This window comes from Limanda limanda, chromosome 15 (assembly GCF_963576545.1).
Source record: "Limanda limanda chromosome 15, fLimLim1.1, whole genome shotgun sequence".
Lineage (NCBI taxonomy): Eukaryota > Metazoa > Chordata > Actinopteri > Pleuronectiformes > Pleuronectidae > Limanda > Limanda limanda.
In genome coordinates, this window is record NC_083650.1 from 110,668 (window position 1) to 137,961 (window position 27,294).

Genomic DNA, 27,294 nt, shown 5'->3' on the forward strand with positions numbered 1-27,294 from the left:
ATGTAACTGCTAAGTGCCATTAAATATGTTTGTATTGTGATGTGATGTTGTCTTTAGGCCCATTTATACCTAAATGATAAATATGTAATTACGAGTGTTATACAAGTGAAGTGCCCTGATATTTTGCAGTTGAGTAAAAGGTCATTAAATGACAGATAATGAGCAATATGCTGTAACTGAAATATCAAGTCCCGCTATAATACAACAAGTCGAAGTGCCAGTCTGTGCTGGTCATCTGACAGAGGATACCTCCACAATGTTTCCACAAATGTCCACAGTTTGGTCTGTGAAGGGCTAAATCTACCATTCAGTCTCGTGCTCAGAGGGATCCACATCAGGGCATGATCGGAAGCAGTTCTAAGTATGTGTGAAGCATGTTTGATGTTAACTGCAGAGAGCGGACGAGGAGAGAGGTTGGGGGATGACTGCCTTTCAAATATGTCCTGCGGGATATAGCCTACAGCCCATGTATCTGCCCGTCAGTGCCGGTGCGGGTACCAGCTGCAGGCTGTGTGTTGTCTCTAATCGCAGGCCGACACGCTGCTGATCTTGGCGGTATTCTCGGTCCAGGGCTGCAGGTTCTGCAGTGCGAACAGAGACCTGTTCTGCAGGCACAGTGGGTCCGGGGTCAACGGCTGGTTGATGTTTTTCTGAAAGGCTTCCTGATGAAGTTGCATAAGAATCCGGTTGGCCTGCTGCCGCTCGGCCTCCCGCTCCTCCGCAGTCTGCCGCCTGCAACAGTGACAAGGAAACACCGCTGAGTGCTCACATATCAATGTATGTCTCGATATAGTATAAATACCTAAGGACTTGCTACTCGCGCCTTTGTAATTTAAAAATCGAACAGAAGCACAATGAAAATAGAATATCTTGAACATTTATGTTTTTGAAATTGGCCTCCACAGTCCCAAAAATATGGAGGGACATTTCAAAATGGAAGACCGTGACTGTGAAAGACACTTTTTAATTCAATTCAATTTTATTTGTATAGCGCCACATCTTAATAAACATTTTCTCAATGCACTTTAAATGGAAGGACAGAACCTTGAAAAATATTGAGAAATCCACAATGAGCAAGCACTAACATCTGTTGTTCTTGGTCAACAAATACATGAACATACCCTCTGTTAATAACATGTCCTGTGTCTCGCGTAAATTTTCTTTAATTTGCGCAAAACTCTTATACATTTATGATAAATGCAGATATAATGCACAATATTTAAGAACGTTTTTTCAAGTCAATCCATTATTATTTGGTGGCAGCGTTTTTATGCATTCTGCCTTGGTTTGTTTGTCAATATCAGATTTTGGTTTTTAAACAAAACATTGGAGAATCTCAACAAACTGAAATGATGGAGAGTCACGAACACTTTTAGTATGTTGCATTTATGAAAATGGGATCTTGTAGGCTATGTTAGGACAGATTTATTTGCATGTACTATAAAACGTTGAAAACATCCATATACATATGTACTTTACTTTAATGAAAATGTTGGGTCTTTCTCTCTTTTCGTGCTGTAACCTTATTAAATGTTCACTATTTGCTAAATACAATTGGCTTGAACAAACAAATTAATTATAAATCAGGTTGTCAAATGTTGAGGCTTTATTTCTGTTATATTTTGAATTTAACAAGAGCCTTGCCTGTCTTGTTTATATCAGGACTCATTCATACAAAGTCAATTCAAATATTTTAGAGGCTCTGTTCAGTTAGTTAGGTGCATCCAGTTTTGCAGTACACCGATACATCATGACAGCCGTTTCTTTTATTTTGTCCACCCTATTTATTTGAATGGTGGTAGACACAATAACAGAAGCACATGTCCGTGTATTTCATTACAGCTCAGTTTAATCCTCTAAAATGACCCCAGGTGAATCATCTCCTCTCTGAAGCAATATTCAACAAATACTGAACATTAGAATATTTTTTACAATACTGTTGTATTAGACTACATTGGTCTGAGCCGAGTGGACCTAATAGCCTAAACTGACAGCTAAATGTTACTTATGTTTTGCATTAAAGTCTCTGATAAGGCCAAGGGAGAAGAAACGTGTTAGGAAAAAAGCCAATGATGAAAAGAGTCATTATGTATACAAGAATTTTATCCAAAGCTTCTGCCAATTTGTGCATTCAACATCTGTGAGAGGCCATTCGGGGTTCAGCATCTTAACAAAGGAAACTCCCGCATACAGATGGGGGGGAAATTACAATCGAACCGCCGACCTTCTTCATAGAGAGCCACCGCTCCACCCCTCTGCCACAGCCGCAACATATCAACTTTGCGTACAGCGCACGTGCAGGATATATCAAAGTAGCATAATCGTAGGCCCTGTAATACCATATAAGGTAACAATTGCTGTCCCATGTGTTATGAAGTGTTTGTTAATTAAATTGTTATCAAAGATTAAAATAGTTTCGGAGATTATTTCACAGGCCAAGACAGCTTTTAGCTGGATAAGGCAATTTGACACTTTTGTTTTGCAATATTGCATAATAAACAGCATGATAAAATAATTACACATGCCTTCTCTGGTATGCAGAGCAGCCACCAGCTGTGTCAACGCACATCCACTTGGCCACAACAACACCAACTATGCGCGGTACGACTGCGCATTTGACGCTCGTTGTGTGAGCGCTCCAGTCTTGTTTGCGGGTTGACTAGATGTGTCATGAGCCAGGGACTTCCAGCATAACATCAATCACCTGGAGAATGTAATTCATTTGTGGTAAATTGATCTGAAAATATAGCTTACATGCAATTACCATTTCACAAATCAAGCCAGTCGTCTTCGTGCGCGCCTTGCTCAAGACGCATGTCAAACTGTGAACTCCCAATAGCGAAAAGAAATATATGAAGTACATCAATAAATTTAGAATTATATTATTTAAATTGCAGAGCTGAACAGACAAATTTCAACATAATGACGAGTTTCAATAGCATATTTATATTTATTCATATTTCCTTCAGAGTAATGAAATCCTTTAGTGAAAAACTAGATATTAATAACAGAAGACTATGTACGTGTGACTCACACGACAGGTCTGGACCACACATAAATTGCATTAGTACCTGAAAGAAAACTAAAAATATGAGAAATTGGTGAAAGTCGTAAATCACTCACACATCAGATCTGTTTGTACGAATAATTCATGCATGATACTCATGCATTATTTCACCTCCATTTGGTCCGTCTGTTTTGGAACCAGGTTTTGACTTGAGCATCAGTCATCTTCAGAGCTTTGGCTAGAGCAGCTCTCTCAGCAGACGCCAGGTATTTTTGCCGATGGAACCGTTTCTCCAGCTCACAGATCTGCAGGCGTGAGAAAGATGTCCGGGGCTTCTTCTTCTTAGGAGGCGTCCGGGTCTGATAGGGATGACCTACACGACGTGTTACATTGAGGGGTGAGAGTGACACTGGACAGCACAGGACATGACATAAACGAAAACGACAGGACAGGAAAATGACAGGACGGGTCAAAGCAGGGCAGACAACACGCTAAAAGGCAACACAGCATGGGGAAGGAGGCGTTCTACCAAGTATAGTGCGTTAAAGACCACGACAAAACACATTTGATCTCAAGATAGTCTTTAGGCTATTGCAAATATGAACACAATATAATTAATGATGCCTTGCCCCTATATATTGTCAATTTAGCAACCAGGGTCAAACATCATTGTTGATAATTGACATAAAGTACTGTTTAACTGTTTAAGTATTTAATATTTACTCTTAACCACCAAACAGTTTAGTCTACTTTGGAGAACTAACCATTTTTAAGTTTACATATGTGAAAGTAAGTATTTTTTATATATTGTTATTCAAATTAATTTTCATGAGGGAAGGTTGTACAAAATTATTTTGCAAAAATATTTTGTAGTCAAGTATTCAGTGGCCAGTATATATCAGTTCAGGTTGATGAGTTTCAAATTAATTAGGAAAACCATAATGCAGGTTTTTGCTGTATTAGTGACAGTCTGCAAGCATATCCACTATACACAAAGAGAGGAGTTACACAGCTCACGTTGCTCATGAAAAAGAAAAAATAATACACTGCAAAATGTCAGACAACACATTTAAAGTATAACATCAGTCTTTGCATTCACATAGCATAATAATGATCATAACAATCCTTACATGTTTTTCATGCTTTCTAAACGGACCGTTTTTTGGAGTTTCTTCACTTGAATTAGTTAAAGTGAATTGAATTGATGTGAATCTGTAATCTGGTGGGTTGAGAAACAAAGACCAAGCTAAAACTGACAAAATAAGAGACTCTAAGAACGTTTATTCTTAACCCATCCATGATAATCTGTTCATCACTGTTTCATTTGTGAAGTGAAATTATGTCGAGGTGTGTGACTAAACACCTATCCATCTCGACCTTTTAAAAATAGAGCACCGCCGTAAAATTATATACATTTATTCCTTGTAACTTATATTATATTATTACCTGGGAACCTGTCTTTAGTGTAGCGTCGGTTGCTCTCCATCCAGGGGAAGGTGAGTGTAGTCAGGTTGTTGATAGTCCCGCTCACAGGCGGCATGGAGTTCCCTCCGTTCAGAGGCCGGTGTGCGGGTACACGGAAAACCCCAGCGGCATTTGCGTTGGTCCCGTTCACATTGACATCCATATTCATGTGATATGTCCCGCCGAACGAGCTAGTGCCACTATATCCAGTGTTGCCGCACGCGAATCCTGCGTTGTTCCCGCCATCGCTAACGCTGCCGCTGTACCCCGGGTGTCCGAAGTCTGGCTCGTGCATCTTAACACCCAGCATGCAATTATGCTCCACGTTGCTGAGGATCTGATCAATTCCAAAGCTGATGGGCTGTACATGCGCATTCTGTTGCGACCCCAATAAGCTTATCCCTATGTGATCCATGGCCTCCCCGCCTTGGCGCGAGGAACCCAGTTTACTCTGCGTGCTGCTTCACACACTACTCCGTCTGGGCTTCTTCTGGTTGAGCTCGGTATCTAGTGGGCACGGGCGCACGTCTGCATACACATCAGAGGAGCGAGGCCACCCCCCAACACCTCAATGGGACACACACACACACACACACACGCACACACACACACACACACACACACACACACACACACACACACACACACACACACACACACACACACACACACACACACACACACACACACACACACACACACACACACACACACACACACACACACCTTGTATCAGAGTCAAATCAAATATGTGTGTGACATCTCTATTTAGTAAAATAAAAATCACATAGACACTTTCCACAACTTGATACGTTTTTATTCATCCATGTTGCAGAAATTTGGTGCACTAATAAACTAGCTTAATGGCTTTAAGTTCTCCATAATAAATCAGTTAGAAATGATTGATGTGGTCTACGCTATATGCTATACTCAAAATATTGTCATGAACCAGCTCCATTATTAATTCATGCTCAGACTGATGACATTGCTGCAAACACTGGTGCGTTTTTATTACTTTCTGTGAGAACAGAAGATAACTGAATACGTTGCCAAAATATTTCACCACTGTGTCAAGTGTCTCTTTAATAATACTACTAATAAAGTGATGAGTTAGTATTTGACATTAGGCTACATTCATTAAAAAATGAATTCGGATATGATCAACGACTGCGGCAGCTTTGCATGGGAGGGATATTTAATGTACCAGAACAAACATATGTTTAAAAATAAATCATAAAAAACAAGTGCATTTTACCGCTATATTTCTCATTAACGAAAACGTGGCAGGGCTGCTCCAAAACATAAACAATGAAATGCACAACAATGAAATGAAAAATTATTTTCTCTCCTTCTACAAACCATTGGGAGATAATTACTTAACACAGGGCATTAAAGTATTAATATTTGATATGCTCTCGTGTTTTATTGAACAGACCAACATCAAATTTTAATGCATGCAGTACCCTATCACACTGCACTGCAATCACTGCACAGTAAGTCACAGAGATGACTGCTGTGCTCCAAATATTTAACCCAAGTGTATTTATAATGAAGAGGTTTGAAGATTAAGTTTTCTTGAACTTCAGAACTATGTACATTGATTGTTATCTGTAAAATGTCCACACGTTATTTTTCCTCATCTGTACTTACACAACACCCACTTGTAGGGACTCCAGTATTTTCTTAGTGGTTTGTTTATCTGTTCAGATCAAAGCTGTCAGATTTTAGGGGAGGAGTAGGACCCAGACGCAGAGTTTAAAACAAAAGCTCTTTAACAGACACAAAACAAAACATAAACAATGACAGGGAGAAACAAAAACGCAAGGAAGCTTACATAGGGGATCCAGAGGTGCAGAGGCTCAGGAGATCAGTAGCGCAGGACAGGACATATAAACTAAAGTACCAGATCATGACAAAAGCACGATTCCTTATTTGCATTCAGACTTAACCACCATCTGACACTGACACTGGATGTGAGTTTAATATTTCTAGTTTTGCAGTTAAGTTGTAGGCTATATAGGTGTGTAGTTATTAGCTGTTATTAGCTGTAAAACAATTCCTAGATTGATTGGATATGATAGTGGACTGTGTATAAAGAACTTAATCCTTAACATGGAGCCAACATTTACTTTACAGTTTTTCTCAGTTGTTAACACACAAAAAGCGAAAATTCGGCACAATTTGCACAACCTTCACTTCATGTACCAATCGCTCGACCCAATTTGGCACGACTTCACACTCCCTTATCTGCATTAGACTCCGACTTTCCTTCTTTACACTCTGATGTAACTGATGACTGGAGAGAAGAGCTGAGGAGAAAAGAGAAGATATTGTTCTGCCCTTATAGATGTAAGTACTGTGGACAAAATCTAAGAAACGCTTACCATCGTCACAAACACAGCCCTTTAATTAGATTCAAGATCCGCTCTGACAAAAAAGACTAAGGGGCAATTCAGGGTTCAGTATCTTGCCTAAGTGTACTTCAGCAAACGGAATGGGGCAGACTGTGATCGAAATGCCGATCTTCTGGTTAGAGGTTGACTGTTCTAACCACTGAGCTATAGCCAGGGGCGTTTCTAGGAATGAAAGAAAGGGGGGGCTTAGCCCCTAAGGAAGCTGAATGTTTGCGCGCGCAGCGCGCCAATTTTTTTGGGGCTCATTTGGGGCTGAGGATATCCATTGTTTCAGACAGTTCATAGATTGGTTAAATCAGAAAGAGTGTGATTTTTCTCTGTATCTTTGCTTGCATTCATTCAGTATAAGATAACAGAAAGGACAGAATTTTAGGGTCATTGTGAAATTTGACAACACAAATATGAACTTTTCTCAAATAGAGAGAAATAATTTTCCTGCTTGTAAAGGAAAGACGGATATACTAGTTTTCATATTCGCGTCACTCCCAAATCCTAATTCTTAAAGGGACCAAACACAATGGATGGAGAATGGACCTGCCAGTGTCAACTTCTGAGTTGTTTATTTGTTTGGTATGAGCAGAAGGGAATAAGATAGAATAGAGAGCTGTCGATAGTTATTTCTTAAATTTCAAATTTGCTCGCTCACACTCTTGCTCACTGGAGACAATTTCTAACAAAATAGCCAGCTAGCTAGCTTAGTGTTAACATAACTCATTACAATATTCCCTTTCATTTGCCTCAAGTAAACCTAAATTTAAGCAGGTAACAATCGTTGACAACTACAGATAGCCCCATTTTGTAACTACCTGTACTTACAATTTCACTCCATGCATCATTAACTATGAGCTAAACTCCTTGGCTGCAATCCTGCTGTCTTGATGAGAAACGTTACTTTGCAGAGTGAGAAAGCCAGCACAGCAGCGATGCAGACTCCCCAAGGTCCTAGTGCCCGGTCTTTTCATTGTTAAGTATGATGAGAGGCTATTGGATTGTAATTTGAAGGGGGAGAAAACATACAAACCAGAAACGCACTTACATATGTAGCATGTTAGAGTTATAAATAACTTGTCCATGTGTAAAACAAAAGTTTAATTAAAAAAAAAAAATTTTTTTTTTTTTTTTTTAAATCCCAATAATTATTTGGGGGGGCCCCTGGCTATAGCCCCCCCTAAATACAATGCATCATGCACAGTACAACTGAACCCAAACCAGGGATTACAGTAAAATGTACCCACTGACCCGCAACTTTCCCATACAAGGCCTCATGTCAGTCTTGTCCAGTGTTGTTGACCTCTTGACGAGGCAAGACTGAGTAGCTGGTGGGAGGAATAGTTGGCTCTATGTGGAGGAACAGGGAGGAAGCAAACAATGCTTGATGTTTGGCCTGAGCTGAGATGAAGATGAGGCATAGATGTTGAGGAAGACGACTCTTTCCAATATTATCTCTAGCATTGGAATTACAGATGGTAGATATGTGAATTCCCACAGAGGAGGAGACACAAGGCTACTATTAGAGACATGCTTTAAATTGAGCTGCAGTCCACTGAATGTTAATGCATCATTCATGTTTACCTGCTGTCTTGGAAAATTTAATTTAACGTTGTATTTATGTTACAATAATGCGTTTGTACAATAGATGTCATACTCTCTTCTCGGCTGCTGTCTCTTTTCTGACTGACACATGCCTGGCCTCAACCAAGAACCATTCGAACCAACAGATATTTCCCCAAGGTTTTGCATACAAGCGATTCAGGAGTACTAAACTAACTTATAGTAATCATCTACTATCTAATATTTAGATTTTTCTTACAGGTACGAACAGAATTTAGGTGTGTTGTCACATGAAGTTTGGTCTGCTGTTTTTCAGATGACGTTTTTCACTAATACTTTGAATATTTCATTAATTTGAAGCAATAACATGCAAATTACACCTAATCACAATGTCAACCTGTTTCTGTGTAACCCTGCTATTTGAAATATAAATCAATTATAAATGTATTATAGGTCTTGTTAAATTCCGCAATGGCATGTAAGCGGTTCCCGTCTCCCCACTTCCATGTGTTGAAATATCCCAGGGAAAAATACTGATAATACTTGACAGCTGTGCCCGCAGTATTTTAATGGTGTATGATACAGAGGGGCTGCAGATAGATGCACTGTATGAATTTTGGTGTGAATAGTAAAACTGTACTGTGAAGTGCTATGCACTTCAAATATTAGAAATAATAGAAGTCTTATTGATAGAACATTTCTAATGTACAGTTTCCATACATGTACATTCCATCATTACCTAATGTGGACATAGCCTTACACAATATACTATACATACTATACTATAGTAACTAAAGGAACACAAGTAGGCTTGCATTTTGAGGGCACTTCTCGTAATTATTTATATAAAAACAATGTTTTAAAACCAAAAGTTAAATATAGTATAAAATCTCTGACTAGCTTAACAATATATTTTAATGCTCTCACACAGTTGTTAAATACTCAATAATAGTAGAATGAATAGTTATTAGATTAGGAGCCTACAATCAAAATTATGCAGTATAGGCAGGACATTTCCGACAAAAACACATTTTGTCATTCGCATTTCAGTCCTTCCCCCAAAGCATTCAGCGCGGCCCCGCTGACTGGCACTCCCTCTCATGCAGCTGTGAAGTGAAGGAGGCGAGTTGTGTGTGTGGGGACCGGAGGTATTTAAAAAACAGCGCGAGTGGAAAATGGCAGAGGGAGGGCAGCCCCGTCTGATCAACAAAAAGTATAGAAAAAGTTATGTTGTATGGGAACACAGCAGCCCCACACAGTGTAGCGGCCGCGCCGCGCAGCGTCTATTCTCCAGCGCCCGGCTGTTCACACCGGACCGGCGCGGGTCAGCTCGCGATTCTCCGCAGATGGGGACATTTAATAATGAGAGGAAATTTCAAAGTTCTCAGTTACAAAGTGTTTTTACGGAGTGTTAATGTTGCCATCATTAAGGGTTGAATAACCGGGCACCGATATCCTGCATGGTTTCACGGAGGAATAAGACACGCAGCCGTAATCGGTGTTTACCGGAACCTGAAGGGACTGGTACTTCCGGTTAGTCATTAAAAAAAATAAAGCATAGACTTCAGAATAAGGGCACATATTAATAATCGTTTGAATAATCATGATTTTTGTTTTGTCCAAAATAATCGTGATTATGATTTTTTCCATAATCGAGCAGCCCTAGTCAACGTATTAATATTAGTTATTGAAATCAGTCAGACAAATAAGAACTCCATTTTTATTTAGAAATTGCTTTAAAAATGGATTGTAGACTGTAACTGTTATGACAAGTCTGTTGTAATTTCCAAAATAAGGTTTTCAATTCAATTCCGGAATTCCCAGAGTTTTTATCAAGCACAGTCCTGAAAACAGTCATTATAGTCGGTGACTTTAATATTCATGTTGACGATAATAATGATAGCCTTAGTGTTGCATTCATTTTAGTATTATACTTAATTGGATTCAGTCAGTGTGTACACCAACATACTCATTGTTGTAACCACACACTTGACCTTGTACTATCATACGGTGTCAAATTGAATATCTAATAGTACTTAGACATAATCCGATTCTATCAGATTTGAATTATCAGACTACATGCCATTAATGAAAAACTAATTTTCTAGATGTCTACCTGATAGTGCTGTAGCTAAATAATCTGATCGTCTTGACCCACAATTTGAATCTTAGATCCCATCCCTACAAAGTTATTTTAAGAAATTCTGCCCCTAATTAATAGTACTTTACTGAGTACAATCAATCTATCATTATCATCAGGATATGTAACATAGTCCTTTAAGATAGCTGTAATCAACCCCACTGGACCCAGAGGTTTTAGCCAACTACAGACCGATATCCAACCTCCCCTTCCTGTCTAAAATACTTGAGAAGGCTGTGGCCAATCAGCTGTGTGAGATTCTCCAGAAAGATAACGTGTATGAAGACTTTCAGTCGGGGTTAAGAGCATATCACAGCATGGAGACAGCCTTGGCAAGTCACTAATGACCTTCTAAGCTTAAGATCAGGAATTTGTGTCCGTGCTCATTCTGCTAGATTTTAGTGCAGCATTCAACACTATTGACCATCAAATTTTATTACAGAGACTAGAACAGTTAATTAGCATTAAAGAAACCGCCATAAACTGGGTTAAATCATATTTTTCAGATCGATTCAAATTCGTGCAAATTAATGCTCGGCTCGGCCCAATTTTTTTCTCAATATATATGCTTCCACTAGGAAACATTATAAGGACACACTCTGTAAATTTCCACTGCTATACGGATGACATCCAGTTATACTTGTTAATAAAACCAGATCAGTGTAATGAATGAACTAAACTCCAAGCATGTCTGTAAGACATAAAAACCTGGATGACTGGCAATTTTCTCTTATTAAAATCAGATAAAACAGAGGTTCTATTGGCCCTAAACACCTTAGAGATTCATTATCTAATGATATAGCTGTTCTATACGACATTGCCCTTGCTTCCAACTAAACACTCAGGAATTTGGGAGTCATCTTTGATCCCAATTTGTCCTCTGATTGTTACTTAAAACAAATTTCTAGGACCGCCTTCTTTCACTTGCATAACATCTCAAAAATCAGACATGTCCTGTCTCAAAAGATGCAGAAAAATTTCTCCACGCCTTTGTTACATCCAGACTTGATTATTGGAATTCCTTATTATCAAGTTCCAGCAGTAAGACACCGCAGCTTGTCCAAAATGCTGCAACACTTATTTTGACAAGAACCAGGCAAAGAGATCACATTTCTCCTGTATTAGCTACACTACACTGGCTTCCAGTTAAATCTATAACAGAATTTAAAATTCACCTCCTCACCTCAGCTGCAGCTACATCGTGGATTATGATGGTGGACCGTGAATCAGAGATCTTGATCATTATGTCGGATCCTGTATCTTGCTGGCATCTAAATTGTGGATAGTGGTGGTGGACCATGATTGAGGTGGCATTGGATCATGACGATGGATTGTGGACTATGGTGGCAAAAGTCCCCTTAAAAATAAAAGCACAGGATGTTTTTCCTAAAAATGTTTATTGCCCAGGCAAAGGTCCGCGGCCCACTGCGACCCAAAGGTGGGACCCACCATATGAGAAATACTGGTCTAGATTACCAAGTAGCCCAAGCACAGCTGTTACAGCAGAGTTCCATAGTTCTGGATTAGTCCACATTGTTGGGTATGTGGTTTCCTGACTGATGCCTAGGCCACCATTGTAAATCTTCCCACGTAAACCAGAATGGGCAGATTAAGACACAACGACACATCAGAAAACCTGTAGAGTCCCACAAGTTTGTGGTCCCCATAGCAAACACATGACCTCTCCTGTTCAGCACCTAAAGAATCTTGAGTACACCAACGATGACTGAAAAATGAATAATAGTAAACAACCTAATTTCAGTTGCAATACTTGGAATTATTGTATTGGCCATGATTTTCAGAACTTCATTCTGTCATAGCGTGGCCTCTGTCTTGCCAAATTGTTACGGCTGGCTCAGACACTGACAATAATAATGGACACAAGACTAAAAAGGACTATTAATGCATATACGTTTATTGAAATAAACAATAGAATAACTACAAAACAGGTTGAGACGGGCTGACAGGGTTGGGCGGCAGATGGACTTGATGTTTCGAAGAGTAACATTGCCACAACCAGTCACACCCCTCCTGCTCCTGCTATGCCGCCACCTTAGAGTACTTGCTTCAGGATTTATATCTACAACTCCACTTGTCAACTCCATCCCGTTTTTCTGGACCCAGCACAGGCACACACCCACTTCCTCATTATATCACCACAACAAACAACACATGAATACAGCCAACCTCAGAACCCTACCTAAATTCCCCCATCCATTCAGCAAACAATTTATGAAACTCGCTTTGTTAAACACCCGGTCACTTAACAATAAAAGTCTCATTCTCAATGTATTCATCACTGACAATAAATTTACTGAAACTTGGTCAAAAAAACTGGACTACTTCACACTCAATCAACCCACCCCCAATGTATTCCACTACAAAAACAAACCACGCCCTGATGGCCGAGTTGGTGGAATTGACGCCTTTTACAACAGCACACACAGCACTTGTCTCCATGATATTCACCAGCTCATCCTCTCTATAATCAACTATAATCTACTGGCTCTGTCCACCCACCCCTTAAACTCGCCTCTGTCACACCCATCCTCAAAAATCCTGGCCTTGACCCTGACATCCCCAACAACTACAGACACATCTCTAATCTTCCTTTTCTGTCAAAAATCCTGGAACGTACTGTCACCTCCCAACTCAAAACCCACCTGGACTCCAATATACTATACGAACCAGTTCAATCTGGATTCAGATGTCATCACAGCACAGAAACCGCCCTAATCAAGGTCACAAACAAACAACCTATTCTTCTCCTCTGATGAACACTCCCTCAACATCCTTATCCTCCTTGACCTCATTGCTGCCTTTGACACCATCAATCACTCCATCCTCCTGACCCGCCTCGAGTCCTCCCTCCAAATCACTGGCAATGCCCTCTCCAACCGCTCAAACCGCCACCAGTTCATCAGCATCAATAAATCCAACTCCAACACAGCCCAAGTCTCCTAAGGTGTCCCCCAAGGTTCTGTACTTGGTCCGCTCCTCTTTATTCTCTACATGCTCCTCCTCGGTAACATCATACTGATGGCCTCCATTTCCACTGCTATGCTGACGACACACAACTCTACATCTCTACCAAATCCATCACTCCCGCAACTCACTCCACTCTAATTTCATTAGATTACATTACATTACATTTACCTGATGCTTTTATCCAAAGCGACCTACAATAAGTGCATTCAACCATGAGGGCACAAACCCAGAACAACAAGAATCTAGGAAGTACATTTTGTTCAAGCAAGTCAAACTACAAAGTGCTGTATGCCAGTGCCATATAAGTGCTACTTTATTATTATTATTTTTTTAATTCAGGGTATAATCGGAAGAGAAGTATTTTTAGTTTGCGGAAAAAGATGTGTAAACTTTCTGCTGTCCTGATGTCATTGGGGAGCTCGCTCCACCATTTAGGAGCCAGGACAGCAAACAGTGGTGAATTTCTTGAGTGGCTAGCTCGCAGTGAGGGAGCAAAATGCCAATTGGCAGATGCAGAGCAGAGTGGACGGGCTGGGGTGTAAGGTTTGACCATGTCGTGGATGTAGACTGGACCCGATCCATTGGCAGCACGGACACAAGTGCTAACGTATGTAGGCAACCACTGGTAACCACAGAGGGGAGCAGAAGTGTAGTGTGAGTGAATTTAGGTAGGTTAAATACCTGTTAGTGCCATCCGACCTGTGCTGCTCATCCAGAATGCAGCAGCTCGACTCGTCTTTAACCTACCAGTCTAGGCGTGAGGTGATAGGCGTATTTGTGGTAAATGTATAAAATAAGAAGTAGCCCACTCTTAAATAAATAAAACATTTAGCTGCACCCTAATAGCTTAAAAAGAGTAAACATAAAAAATAGGCCAGTTTGTTTTTAAATATGACTAAAGTCCATTCCAGTGTGCTGTCATCCTCTTCTGTTTATTCCCTCAGCCATGCACAGCAATAAACCGTGGCACCTGAACATTAAACACAACAACATCAGCTCAGTGTTTAAAAAATATTTTGCAAAATAATAGTCAATTAAATTATAGTGTTCGCACATGTTTAATGTGATTTCAATTTCTGAACATCACTGCAGATATTCTCTATATCAGGGCTGTAAGATGTGACTTCGATCTTCACACAGGACTGCAGGCTGTCATCTGTTAGGCGGGAGCGATACTTGGATTTTATGAAGTTCAGGCTTGAGAAAACCTGCTCGCATAAGTATGTTGATCCAAAAATGGACTGGACTCCAAATGCATACTTCTTCATGTTCATGTATTTGTCGGGAATGGCATTCCATGTTTCAAATAAAGTTTGTCGGGCTTGGGGAGGGTTTCAATATTGCTCCATTTGTGATCTTGGACGAGAATGGCCTTCTGACGGGCGACATCTTCGAGATCAGCTGTCAGGCTTTTGAACTTGGACAACCATAAGTCTTTGTCAGCTATGTTGGCGGGTTCAATTTCAAGATCTGGTTGGCTTACTCCTGTGAGCGCGGACATGTTCAGCAGTGATGGGTCAATGTCCAGGGGTGAAACAGGGAAGGATAATGTATTTTTTTCCTTTCTGAACTCGTTGAAACTTGCAGTTTGCATTACGATTATCGCACGCTATAAATACTCACAATTCACTGCATGAAAAGAAGCGTTTGTGTCATTATGTGTCGCAGGAAAGTGTTGGCACATTCTTCGGTTAACAGCTTTTCACACGAATCTGCAGGCAGCAAAGGAAACTCTCCTGTTTCCTGCAGTTTTCAAGCCTGATATCTGTTGTGAGGTGACCCCCCTGCTCCTACGCCTAGAGGAGGCTTTCACATGCAAATGACAATGCTCTGAGCTTCACAAATGCAAATCAGGATAGTTCCCCTCAGAGCAGATAACACCTTTTTCTAAGAGGCAGCAACTAAATTATCTGGCTGAGTACACCAGGCTGAAAATATATATAAAACCTGAAATTTTAAATTGTTCTTAAATAAGTAAGTGTGCTATAATGAATTACATTGTATACCACGAACAAAGGTCAATGCTGTCAAATGAAACAATGCACTTTATTTCAAATTTTTATTGTCATCCAAAACAATCCTGAATCTCAACCACTGTACAGAGTGGCATGATTATAGTCACTTTTTCAATTGTGCTGGTTAAATGCACAGAGGATTTGTTAACCACACCTCTATCAGCAATCCGCTCAACAGGAAGAAATGATGCTGGGTATGATATGTCTGTGCCCTGTAATCTCCAAACTTCTCCCGGCTTTCCATAAAAATATCTGTCCTCCCAAAATACTGGCATCATATTCACATGTCAATGGCACACTAAGCTGTTTTCCATGAATTATAAATGGTACCTTTTCACCACTACTTTCAAAATTGCTACGAAACATTAATTGATTTAATGATTTATTTTTTCAGTGTAATATTTAATCCCCCATGGACTGCACAGTGACAAAACACAGCAGCCGGCTGTTTGGCTACAACATACATCTCCACTCAGTTCGATTATTATTTTAAATATAAAGAAGACACAAGATAGAGCTGAAATTCCTTCATAAACTGAACTTCAATTGTCTAATTGTTGTTATTAAACTTTCTCAGTATTCCATTAAAACAGTCAACACTTTTATCCAAAGCGACTTACAATAAGTGCATTCAACTATGAGGTTACCAACACAGAACAGCGTGAATCATGTATGTAAATTTACTAAACACCAGAAAGAATAAACGAGTCCTCAGTCACATACTCATCCCATATGAAGGTGCACTTTAAAAGCTGTTTTAACCGCTGCTTTAAGATGAAAAGGACAGTTGTGGAGATTTACTGTGAAAACCTCACGTCACCCGCTCGCGTCATCAGCTGATGGGCTCGTCCAATCACAGCCTTGTGAAGGCAGAGCGTGTGTCCCGCAGACAGGAAGCGGCTCTTGTTAGCATGGTCGGAACGAGTGACTCTGTTTTCGGGGTAAATAACTCGCTGAAGTCGACACGACGCTGTTTCCCTGGAGGAGAAGAGGAGTGCGTGTGTAAGCAGAGCCGCGGGCCCGGTGTGGACGAGTTGAGGCGGAGAAGACGGACGCACAGTCCCTGAGTTAAGGTAAGAGCTGGGCTAGGAGTTGCCATTGCTAGCTACCACTAAGCTAACTCGTACATCTGAAAAGCATGCCAGCAACTTTGGGATAGCGAGAAAGTTGCTAAAATACGAATACAGCATCGAGTGCTTGAGCAGAACTAGTGCATGTGTAAATATGTATGAATTACTTAGATTAACAGTTTGTTCTCATTAAGTTTTTTCAACAACGTGACTTTTTTCTCTTATGTTTTCACAGCCTCAGCCCCCCCCCCCCACACACACACACAAACAAAGAGGCGTTAGGCTGAGACGCTGAAAGTCCGGATTTAAAGTGCGAAAATTAAGCCATTGAATGTAAGTAACTGTTTATGAATTGTTTTGGAGTTTTTTGGCTGTGGATCTTCCAACGGTGATGCAGCGCGGCTATTTCCGTTTATTAATTATAAAATCATGTCACCCATGTTGTTTTCCAGCTGCCTGTCCATGACGTACAAAGACACACTATGAGCCAGTATGATCCGACCAGACCTTACATCAGCATTGAGGAGTTCAGGAGTTGTCGGAGAAGAAAGAGGGTAAGGTTATATTCATTAAATAATTTTCCAGTTACATGTGAAGGTGTATGTTGTCATTGAACTGTGCTAATTTTACTGAATGTGTTTACAGCTGATTGAAGCGGGACAGATGACATGGATCCATCCTTCCACAGCCAGGAGCGCACCGACCTGTGTCCCACACTTCATATAAGACTGGAAGCTACACTGGATCTCACAGCTACACACCACAGACGTCTACACACTGGGGCAGATTCAGACAGAGTCCCACAAAGAAGTCATGACCCAGAGGCTGCAGAAAGACATTTCAAGCTTCACCTGAGTTTTTCACTGGCTAGGCCAGTTGTGTTTGTACAATATTTGTGCTGTATGTAAATAAAGCTTTGGCTCCACATATACCTTGTTCCCGTTAGTTCCCTGTACAATGTGTTCACCTGTAACATCAAGCATCACATGAATGTATAGTTTTAATTAACTGCAGTGCTTTTGGTAAAGGCTTAGTAATAAATAATAATAAATATTAATATATACATTTTTATTATTAATATTGTGTGGGAGGGGCTTACCCCACGTGTGGAATGCAATGACCCCACGTGTGCACTGCAATGACCCAGGCTGACCAATAGCAACACTTCTACCAACCAATCACGTGTGACTTCGTTTCAACAGTCTGTGGTTTCCTCCAATGGTGAGTAGAGAGAGGCTCTGGCCAGCAGCTTGACTCCGATTCATATGCTAATTAGACCACACGTCGCGATCGGTCCGCGCGGCTCTCTCCTTTGTTCTCCATATCCCCCATAAGGGACGTTCAAGTCGTTTCTCTCAGCTTATTGTCACTGGCGAACGCCGAGGTAACGTCATGAAAACCGTAGGTAAATGCAGGGGATTAGGCCTGTCCCAAGAGATTTCCTGTGACAATAATACTGCTTTTCGTCTAGTGATTTATATGATTACGTTCTTTTTTTAACTTTCCCAGGGAGGGGACGTGAGAGAGCGTACCTCTCTGTACATCTCTGGCAAACACTGTCATCTTGCGCTCAAACGCCAAAACATCCTCCAACAGGGCCGTTCTTCCCTTTCCCTGGAGGCTTTTGTTCAGCGTGTTTAAGTGACCTGTAATATACACCATGAAGTGCAACTTTTCCAACCAATCTAGATCTTCGAGTTCGGATAGGTGAGGCCTTTGCTTTCCAGGAAGGCTTTCAAATGGTCAACACCAGCAGCAAACCGTTTCAGCACGTCTCCCCAGGACAGCCACCGGACTTTGTTATGCAGCAGTAGATCCGAATATGCGCTGTCGACTTCATCTAACAATAAACAGAATTGTTGGTGGTTTAACCCTTTTGCCATTATTTTGTTCACTATCTGAATAGCAAGGTTCAGCACCTCCATACATGTTTGAGCGCACAGTGCTTCTTGGTGCAGTTAAACGTCAGCAGCTTTCGATCTAGCGACTTCTGAAGCAAAGTCACAAAGCCCTTATGTGCTCCTCTCATACTAGGTGCCCAATCAGTAGCCACTGACACCATGTGAGTGATTTTTATTTCCTTGGCTTTTAAACAATTCACAACAGCCTCACAAATGTCCTCCCTTCGTGTTTGGCCTTTTAGCGGTATCAACTCAATGATTTCTTCCTGCAACCCATCAAGAGTTCACATATCTGCATAACAGTGCTGTCTGTTCAATACCGTTTACATCAATTGACTCATCACAGGCTATTGAGTATGCTTTAGCTGAATTGATGTCCTCAATTTGCTGTCTGGTGATATTAGTTGCTATTTTGATGGCCCTTTTCTTGACGGTCTTTGCAGAGAGAGACATATCTCTAATTTTCCTAACAATCTTTTTGTTTTTGAAGTCCGGACTTTTTTAGGATTTATCCATTGTAAGCTTACCAAGGCAGAGGGGCAGAAACTCTAGATTAGCCACCTGCAGGGAAAAGGGCCGGGATGTATACGTAATAGGATGTGACGAATATTTAGTTTACGAAATATTAAAACAAAAAGTGAGAGCAGGTCAGACTGGAGGCGAACACAGAAACTGAAGCCCGGTACAAACCAACTGCAGCTTCTGCTCTGATATAAAAGATGCGGCGCTGATCTCTGGGGATAGCCCTTGGCTGTGATTGGTCCGCTAACGACAGCATTTCAGAACGACATCATTTCCGGACCTCAAACTTCCTGTTTCATCCCCTATGTCACAATAAACCCAAACACAACTACGATTCTACGATTAATGTGACAAGTGTGTTAAGCAAGTGGAGTTGTCCGGCTGACGGTGGCTGGTTAAAGCACTGACAGCATGTGTGTACGGTCACAACGAACTTTCATAACGGCGCAAGCGGGCTAGCCACCATGCTAACTGCGGTGGCAACAGCGCAACAACCCGCTGTCACGACTTTAATTCCACTCCTCTATCATGACACTGTTTCTCAAACACCGTCAGGTCAGAAGCAAACACTGGGTAGTAGTTAGTATCGAGAGTCCCTGCTGACTGTGTGTGGAAGCTGGAGGGGAAGCTAGCTGCCTCTGTGTAGCTTCAAGCTGTGGAATTAGCAACGCAGTTCGGAAACAAGACCGGGGAACCGCTGCGCTAAGAAACGATAACATCAGCATTTTGACTCGCTGGGTGTCACTTTATTTTATTTAGTTGCCATCGTTCACTGTGTGTGAGGAAAGCCGGGAGGAGGTATATAAACAACGTGGACTTCTTCTAAGAATTCATGAACTAGGCTTCTCTAAGCTCGTCTTCCGTTGCGCCACCTACTGTTCTAGCGGTGAATTGTTGTCAGCACCAACAGCCTTTTGGAGATCTATAAATTAAAAAGTTTTTGTCGGGTCCGTCCGTTCGTCCGTAACGGATTCGGGGTAGCATACTGGAGCCTTTACTCTTGCCTTTTTCAGAGAGTTAGGGAAACAGCCAGTTGACCGGGAAGTGTTGATAAGATGGGTGAGAAAAGGAAGAAGGTCTGGAGCAGTAGATCGGAGAATGGGAGATGGGATGTGTAACAGTAGTCAGTTGATTGGGCGGGCGTTGGACTCTCACAAACTGCCTCACAGATATTAAGACCTGGAAGCAAAATAACTTTCTCAAACTCAACAGCGACAAATCTGAAATCCTCATCATCGGCCCCAAATCAATTACCACCTCCTGCTACTATTTCTCCCTCTCCGGTTCCCGCATCTACACAAATCAATAACATCCGTGTTATCTTTAACCAAACTCTCTCCTCTGAACACCAAGTCAACCACATCAGAAAAACAACCCTTTTCCACCCACTGAAAAAATCATCCACGCCTTAATCACCTCACGACTCGACTATTGCAATAGCATCCTTTACGGCTCATCCACCAAAATCATTAGAAACCTACAATACGTCCAAAACTCAGCTGCATGTCTGCTCACCCGCTCCCGCACCAGAGACCACATCAACCCCATTCTTCAAAACCTTCACTGGCTCACCATTCAACAAAGAATACATTTAAAAATGATCCTCATCACATACAAAACCCTTCACAACCTCGCCCCTTCTTACCTCTCTGACCTCCTGCATCGACACAATCCCACCTGCAACCTCAGATCCACCAACAATAACCTCCTCACCCCTCGTACCCTGTCCAAGCACCGAACCTGGGGGTACAGGGCCTTCTACCTCTCTACTCCCTCCATCTGGAACTCTCTCCCCCAACACTTCAGAAATTCTCCCTCACTCACCTCCCTCAAAAATTGACTCAAAACTCACCATTTTAAATCTGATTATAATCTGTGATTTATTGATGTATTATAATGGGTTTTAACTAGGGCTGGGCAACGATTAAAAGTTTTAATCGCCATTAATTGCATGATTTCCCTGATTAATCATGATTAATCGCATTTGTATACACAAAATCTAATAATGAATTCAAAATTAGTGTATAGCGCACTTTTATTTGAAATGTTCTGCCATATGAACAAAAGTGCCATAACATTTGTTGTGCAAACACTTTTAACATCAGAAGTTTAATACAGTAGCAGTTAAATAAAATATTCAGTGTAAATCTCAACTTAAACAATGTTATCAAAGCAAATACAAAATTAAAGCTCATTGCCACTGCCAGGGCATTGATGTTATCCTGTTCGTTATAAAAAAGAAAATAACTGGCCACAAAATCCTGAGCCACAATCATATCATTAGAACAGGCAATCTCTGAGGTAACAGCAAGTTGGAAAGTTGTCGCTTTTGCAGTCCTCTCCTTTTCATACAACTTGTGTATTTGTCATGTGATGGTGCGTATTGACGGCATCTCATGTCCATGTTTGTTTATTCGCCAATTCTTTTCTTTTCCGGTTCCGCAGCAGTCAGCAACAGACTTTCACAAAATAAAAGGTTGACTTTCACAATAATACAATAAATAATAAAACCTGCGTTAATGCGCGATAAAAATAATTGTTGGGGTTAAATAATTGATGAGTTAACGCGATTATAACGAGTCAACTTGCCCAGCCCTAGTTTTAACGTAAAATTACTGTCTTTTAACAGCTATACAGTAACCTTATTGTTATTGTTTTTTGTCACTGTTTTTACCATGTTAAGTTCCTTTGAAGAGCTATATAAATAAAATGTATTATTAATATTTTATTGTAAAGTGTTATGGTAGAAGGGGTACTCAACTGGGTACTAGGTACTCAACAATTGCACTGATCTTGGCCCAAATGGGGCAAACCTGACCCTGCCCTACTTTCTTGCCAAGATAGGAAGTAGCCTTTGCAAACTCATATCTACTCACATCCAAGGCCAGGGAGGCATTTTCAAAGTCTTGTAAAGCTGTCAGGATAGTTTTCATGTGACTTTCCCAGCCAGCTGAATACACACTGTAACATCATCTAGGTAGGCCTCACAGTTTGCTACACCAGACAGCTCAGTCCACATGAGCCGCTGGAAAGTGGCAGGGGCATTACGCCTGTCAAATGCCATCACCGTTTACTTGAGGAAATTGTTGGAATGACAAAGGTGGAGATTTCAGAGGCTCTCCTTGTCAGGGGAACTTGCCAGTACCCTTTGAGCAAATCAAGCTTGGTCATAAAACAAGCTGCTCTTACCCTATCAATGCAGTCCTCAAAACGTGGGAGAGAAAAAGAGTCAGGCTTAGTTAAATCGTTGACTTTCTGATCTGTGTAGTACATAGGAGTTAGGTCAACCTTAGGAACCAATAAGCCGGGGCGAACTCCAAGAACTGGTACTGGGAACTGCAAGACCATTGGGTAGCAGGTACTCAACGTCTTTTTGCATCAACTCATGCTTGATGGGGTTCACATGATAAGAATAGTCCTGCTTGTTAAGAGCACTATCACCTACCTCAATGTAATGCTTTAGTACATTTGTGCAAGTTGGTACATCTATAAATAAATCAGGATGACCCCGTATCAGCTGAGGCATCAGGAAGATATGCCATATGACTCTAAATACTACAGGTGCATCCTGCTTGGTCAAGCCATCATTAGCAGAGCATGTGCCACTGTAGCAACAAAACTCTCAAAAATATAAATAATTTTTCAAATCAATCAGAAAATTGAATTTGTATGATTCAATCGTTTAAGTCTTTATCCTAAAGTTTGGTTTACACTCATCTTTAAAACAAAACAATTTACATATACACTTTTAAATCTTGTACTTTCTACAAAATAGATACTAATTCTACATTTATCTTTATCAACACTATTTAAATTGGAAATTACAAATCTGACCTTATCTCTCTTTACACTCAATTAAAAACATTGTTATTTGCCTTTAAAGTTCTGTTTACTGTTTTATCCATCACCCTAATACAAACATTGCCAGTTTGATAGGCATAGATGTTTGAAATTAGTCCTGCCTTGCAGTGTTACTGAACAGGAGCATTAAACTCCCCACTACAATAAGATAATGAGTGTTTGAATACAAAACACTTGTTGAAATATGATCAAATATTTTTGGTCCACAATGGTACACCTTGCTAATTCAACAGTCAAAGTCATTTGTACAGAGTAAGTGACACACGTCCACACATTGCTGTGGTTGTGACGTGTTAAAACTAGGGCTGTCAAAGATTAAAAAAAATTAACTAATTAATCTCACATTTTGAAATTCATTAATCTAGATTAATCGCGATTAAAAGTTTGTTTTTCTTCTAAAGACTAAATCTTATAAATTAACGAGTAATCACTTCAGACAGCCTGTATTTTACACAATGCTGTGTTTTCAAAGAGGCTCAGGCCTATAACACCTACCTATAAAGTGTCAGCCAGGTCGTTAAATATCATGTATGATAAATTGTGTAAAAAAATAAGATAAAAAAAAAACAGCTGAAAATATTCCCAATGTCTTTGGAAACAATAACACTGCTTCTTTCTTCAGTGAAACATCCAGATTAGTAATAGGTAAAAAAAAAAGGTGTATTTGAGACACCATTACGAATACGTATTCTCCACATCGGCTTGAGTGGAGAATACGTAATTTACCCTCCACACCCGACAGTAGGACTACACACACGAACATGCGCACAAACACACACACAGTTCGAGGAAGATTTAAAAAATGCACATGAGAGGACGGAAAGAGTGGAGTTGCCTGTGTGACGGTCTCTGTTTGCACTGCTGCTTTCTTCATTCACTTCACTTGTATCAGGCTTAGTGAAACAGTTTAACTTAATTTTCTGTAACGGGACACAGTCACAGTTACCTACAAAAGAAAAGTTGCATATTACTAAACAAGTTTCATACACTAAAATAACCATTAGAAACTAACTAAAATACGGAGCCCCCCAGGGGACACGTGGGGAAAAAAATTATGGGTGAAAAAAAAAAAAAAAGGAGAAACTTTCTCGAGATCTCGAGATACTTTCTGACTGCGGGGTCTGTCATGGGACACTGTGTGTGTGGGGGGGGGGTGTGTGCGTTTGTGTGTGTGTGGGGCGGGGGTGTGTGTGTATGCTTGTCTCTGTTCCTCTTCACTAAAACTGATAATCACATGTATTTTTTAGTTATTATCCGATGATGACCGATCATGACTTCGGATCGCTCCGTCACTTTAACGCTGACGGTCCTGTACTGTGCGCGTCACGGTACGTCTCGTGTTGTGTGGAGCGGGGGACTACGTGCACACAGTGTTTAAACATGTGTTTCATGAGCTCAAACAAACACAAAGTAAACATCAGTCCTGTAGGTGTCCTAATAACTTGTGATCAGTGCTGGTGTTTATTGTTAAAGTGAGCACAGGACAGAGGGAAGTGAGGCGGAAGCAGACACAGACACACACAGGACGACCGGACTTAATGAGCGTCTGTTCTGATCCTGGAGCAGCGATGGTTATAATTATTCAGCGGCAGCACATCGCTAAGACAATGAACGGAGCAGAACACATGGATCGATCCTGTTATGTCTCTGTATCGATGCACAGTCGCCCACTTCCGCGAGTAAGGCGGCTGTCCCCGCAGCCGCTCACCCTCGGCTTCCCTGCTCTGTGGCGCCCCGCCGGATGTACATTGTCCAAAAACTCTCGAGATCTCGAGAAAGTCCGTCCATTTTTTTTTTTCTTCACCCATCATTTTCCCCCCCCCGTGTCCCCTGGGGGGCTCCGTACTAAAACACTAACAGACAGAGCGACACAATTTACTCAGAGCGGAGGAATCTGCTTCTGAGATAAAAAAGGGTGCACTGCTACACTAATCCCCAGAAGTTCCCGCTGTGGGCCTTCAAAATAAGACAGACACGGCAAAATAAAAGAAAGACATAAAAAAAACTGTAACTGCAGTTCCACGTTGAACAGGATTTAACTAACAACATATTTACACCGTTACACCTGCATGGTTCAAGTAGCTTCTCCAACTTCTCCAGTTCAGCCAGCTCTGGTGCAATAAACATCGAGATGTTGGTCTTGCTGAATTTTCTTCCGCACACCGGATGTAAACAAAGCTGCGTTAACTGCGTTAAAATATTTTATCGCATTAATCTAGGGCACAATAATCTCATAGATTAACGCGTTAACTTTGACAGCCCTAGTTAAAACACATTGAAGAGATGGTGGCTACATGCCAGCCATATGCAGCTTCTCTTTTCACACACAACCAATAACAAGTCTTTTAGCCAAGATCATAATGTTGAATTTTCTAAGCTACCTGCAATTAGATAGTATCCCTTGCCTCCCAGACCAATAACAGGCATGATTCAATCTCTGCTGGACTGAGGTGTGGTGGTAGAAACCACCAGTCTTTTCAATACTCACATCTTGCCAATTCCAAAACCAAACGAAACTGATGAGAGATCTGTTCAGGGTTTGTAATCTTTTGATGATTTCCATTGTTAAGATACCAATTAGATTTAGTCTTCATTGCTTCCTGATTCAAAGTTTTATACAGTGGTCGATTTGAGCACAGATGTCTCTTAATTCCACTACACCCAGACAGACAGTACTTATTTGCATTACCTTCAAGATTCAGCAGCTGACTTTTGCCGGCTTGCCCCAGGGGCTTTCAGGAAAGGTCTGGCAGTGTATGCCGCAGTGGTCAAACATGAACTGATGACCTGCTCCTGCCCGGTGGCAGCACACTCCTGCAGTAGGCTGTTGATCTGCTGATAGTCTCCCTGTCAAAGGATGCTTTTTTTGCTTTTACTCTATTTCGCTGTTTACTTCCGGAATATGGTCATAGAACATCCCTGGCTAAGCTACAGATCTGCTTGCCAGAGGTTAAATATCTTGGGAAATGTGCTGAGAGTTAGACAGCATGAGAGTATAAGAGAAAGTATAAGTCTTGAACAATATTCCTCCACCTAATATAAAAAAGGGACAGTTCTTTTTTTGGGAAAAGCAAACTATTCTAGACACTGGATCTACGAGTAAGCTGCAATGGACTCCATTGTGTGCACTGCCGCGCTGCAGGCTGTGCTGATCACAGCATGATAGACTGAGGAGATTGACAAAGCTTGATGCAGAAATACAAGCCTCATTACCGTCCTGTTGCATACTACTTGTAATGCTTGTCTCCTGTTAATGCCCCAATCGCCTGTTTTAGGGCTGTAAACAGCTGTCTCAATCTTGCTTTCAAGATTGAAAAAAATATTAATGTCCCCCAATTGTTTTGAATCATGATTATGTGGTTCATGTTACCCGTTCAGTTTTGCATATCTTGAACATTTCTGCGGCTGTGGCTCTGTGTTTAGAGCAGTGCAATCCCAGTTTTCCCCATTCCGAAAGTGTTCATGGGCAAGATGCTGAACCCCAAAAATTGCCTCTTCTTGATGAGAAAAGTTCTGCCCACAGATGCACTGTATGAACGTATGTGTGAAATGTAAAACTGTCCTGTTAAGCGATTTGATTGGTAATCAACACTAGAAAAGTTTTCATGAATCTGGACTTTGCCTCTTTGATGAAGTGTCTTTGGATTTGTTTGTTTTTTGTTCTGTATGTAGACTCTTTGGTTTATGGACTTTTTCCTGTGTTTCCTTGTGTTTGGGTTTGTGTTTCAGTGATTTCATTCTGAGTTCTTTGTTTTCAGTTTTTTGCTCCTTGTGTGTCTCTGCCTTGACTTCTACTTTTTTTTATAGTACCCTGTGTATATAAGTCCACCTGTGATTGTCTGCACCTGTTCCCTCGCTGTGTATGTAAGTCTCTGTGCTTACCTCTGTCAGTCCGTCGCCTTACATCTTATGTTTTACGTCATCCCTAACTTTATGGTAGCCCAGCAGGGCTTCGCCTTTATGTTCAAAAGGTCTGTGAATTTGAGGCAGTGGTGGACAGCAAGCTGCAAGTGGTGCTCCCCAAGAAGATTTCAATCCAACAGACATGGCTCAAAGAAAGACCTTTGCTGAGCAATTTTATACCCCACCTAGTGGTTGTCCAGAACAGACTTAACACCTTCATCACCTATCCAGCCACTTCTAAACCCAAGCCTCTGCAAAATAACCATCCCCCTGCCATCCCAGAGTCAATTCCCTCAGTTAACCCGTACCTCGGCACCCATCGGGCTTTTGGGGGACCCAGCAGTTTCCGCCTAATTTCTAGTGTGCATGGCGGACGTCGGAGAGGAAGTTTTCCACCCAGCCTCAACCCATCTCCTCTTCGGCCTGCTAACAGGCAGCCACCTCCAGTCCTGGCTGGG

The 27,294-nt window shown here is 41.1% G+C and overlaps 1 protein-coding gene and 1 long non-coding RNA gene across 2 annotated transcripts; one reads left to right on the forward strand and one right to left on the reverse strand.

Moving 5' to 3' along the window:
* Positions 1-521: 521 nt before the first annotated feature.
* Positions 522-4,886, reverse strand: tlx1 (T cell leukemia homeobox 1). The gene is made up of 3 exons (XM_061087839.1): positions 4,454-4,886; positions 3,179-3,380; positions 522-732 (listed from the first exon to the last, which is right to left on the reverse strand). Exons 1-3 carry the CDS (start codon positions 4,884-4,886, stop codon positions 522-524), a joined length of 846 nt encoding a protein of 281 aa, XP_060943822.1.
* Positions 4,887-16,926: 12,040 nt separating this feature from the next.
* Positions 16,927-17,458, forward strand: LOC133021137 (uncharacterized). The gene is made up of 3 exons (XR_009682954.1): positions 16,927-16,982; positions 17,102-17,203; positions 17,295-17,458. It is a non-coding gene; the product is annotated as an uncharacterized LOC133021137 (long non-coding RNA).
* The last annotated feature ends 9,836 nt before the right edge of the window (positions 17,459-27,294 follow it).